Source organism: Nematolebias whitei, chromosome 19 (assembly GCF_014905685.2).
Source record: "Nematolebias whitei isolate Nwh7 chromosome 19, NemWhi1, whole genome shotgun sequence".
NCBI classification, from domain to species: domain Eukaryota; kingdom Metazoa; phylum Chordata; class Actinopteri; order Cyprinodontiformes; family Rivulidae; genus Nematolebias; species Nematolebias whitei.
In genome coordinates this window covers 38,946,425-38,947,448 of record NC_056516.1, presented here as the reverse complement: position 1 = coordinate 38,947,448, position 1,024 = coordinate 38,946,425, and the positions used below count along the sequence as shown (strand labels likewise).

Below are 1,024 nucleotides of genomic sequence, written 5' to 3'. Positions count from 1 at the left end.
TGACAGATCATGTGATGATGATTGACAGATCATGTGATGATGATTGACAGATCATGTGATGATGATTGACAGATCATGTGATGATGACTGACAGATCATGTGATGATGATTGACAGATCATGTGATGATGATTGACAGATCATGTGATGATGATTGACAGATCAAATGATGATGACTGACAGGTCGGGCATTGATGATGTAAGTGTGACACCTACCCCCTGTGTTCTGCTGGGGGGGACGTCGTAGATGTTCTGCTGGTTCTGCGTTCCGGGGCTGAAGGTGTAGGACTGTCCCACCCTGGACGGAGTCACCACCTGTCCACAACAGAGACAGAGACGGACAGTCAGAGTCTGAAACAACCAGCTGTGTTTGGACCGGTTCTCAATCCTCGTCTCGAGGAACCCCGAGTGGTTAGACCTGACCCAGAACTGTTCAGAACCACATCCCAGTCTAAGGGAGTCCTTTAAGACCCAGAAAACCAAGTCCTTCACAGAAACCTGCAGCTGCAAAGAAAACATTTTAATTTGACCGTTGGGGAATTGAGCTGCTTTTCTGCTGGAAGGTGACGTTTGGACCCGACAGGTTCTGTTGAACATCCAGACCTTAAACAGAACCAGGACTTGATAACCTCCAAGATGATTCACTCTGTGGTGATCTTTGGCTCGTCTCCGCCGACAGCAGACAAAGACCCGAGGAATGCTGGGAATGTTCTCCTCTGCGCCGAGAACAAACAGAACCGCTCCGGGTCCATTAACGGGCCTCCAGCAGAACCACACAGCAGACTTCCTGTCAGAGACTCGTGGGACAGGATTAGACCCCGAGTCAACCCCAGAGAGTTTAACACTTTCAAAAATGGATAAAAGTAGCAAAATACGAGCTAAAAGCTACAGCTAAAAGTAGTGAAAGGCTAGACAAAAGTAGCAAACATGCTAAAAGCAGCAAAATGTTAGTAGGAGAGGCTAATTAACAGCTAAAAAAGGAAAGAGTTAGCTGAAAGTAGAAAAAACTAGCTAGAGGCTAAAAG

The 1,024-nt window shown here is 46.7% G+C and overlaps 1 protein-coding gene across 1 annotated transcript in view; it reads right to left on the bottom strand.

The window, feature by feature from the left end:
• The window catches only part of nedd9 (neural precursor cell expressed, developmentally down-regulated 9), a 47,086-nt gene that overhangs the window by 6,804 nt on the left and 39,258 nt on the right, over window positions 1–1,024 (bottom strand). Inside the window, exon 3 of the mRNA XM_037693066.1 lies at window positions 216–314. Within this exon, the coding sequence (XP_037548994.1) occupies window positions 216–314 (99 nt within the window). The remainder of the gene's footprint in view (window positions 1–215; window positions 315–1,024) is intronic.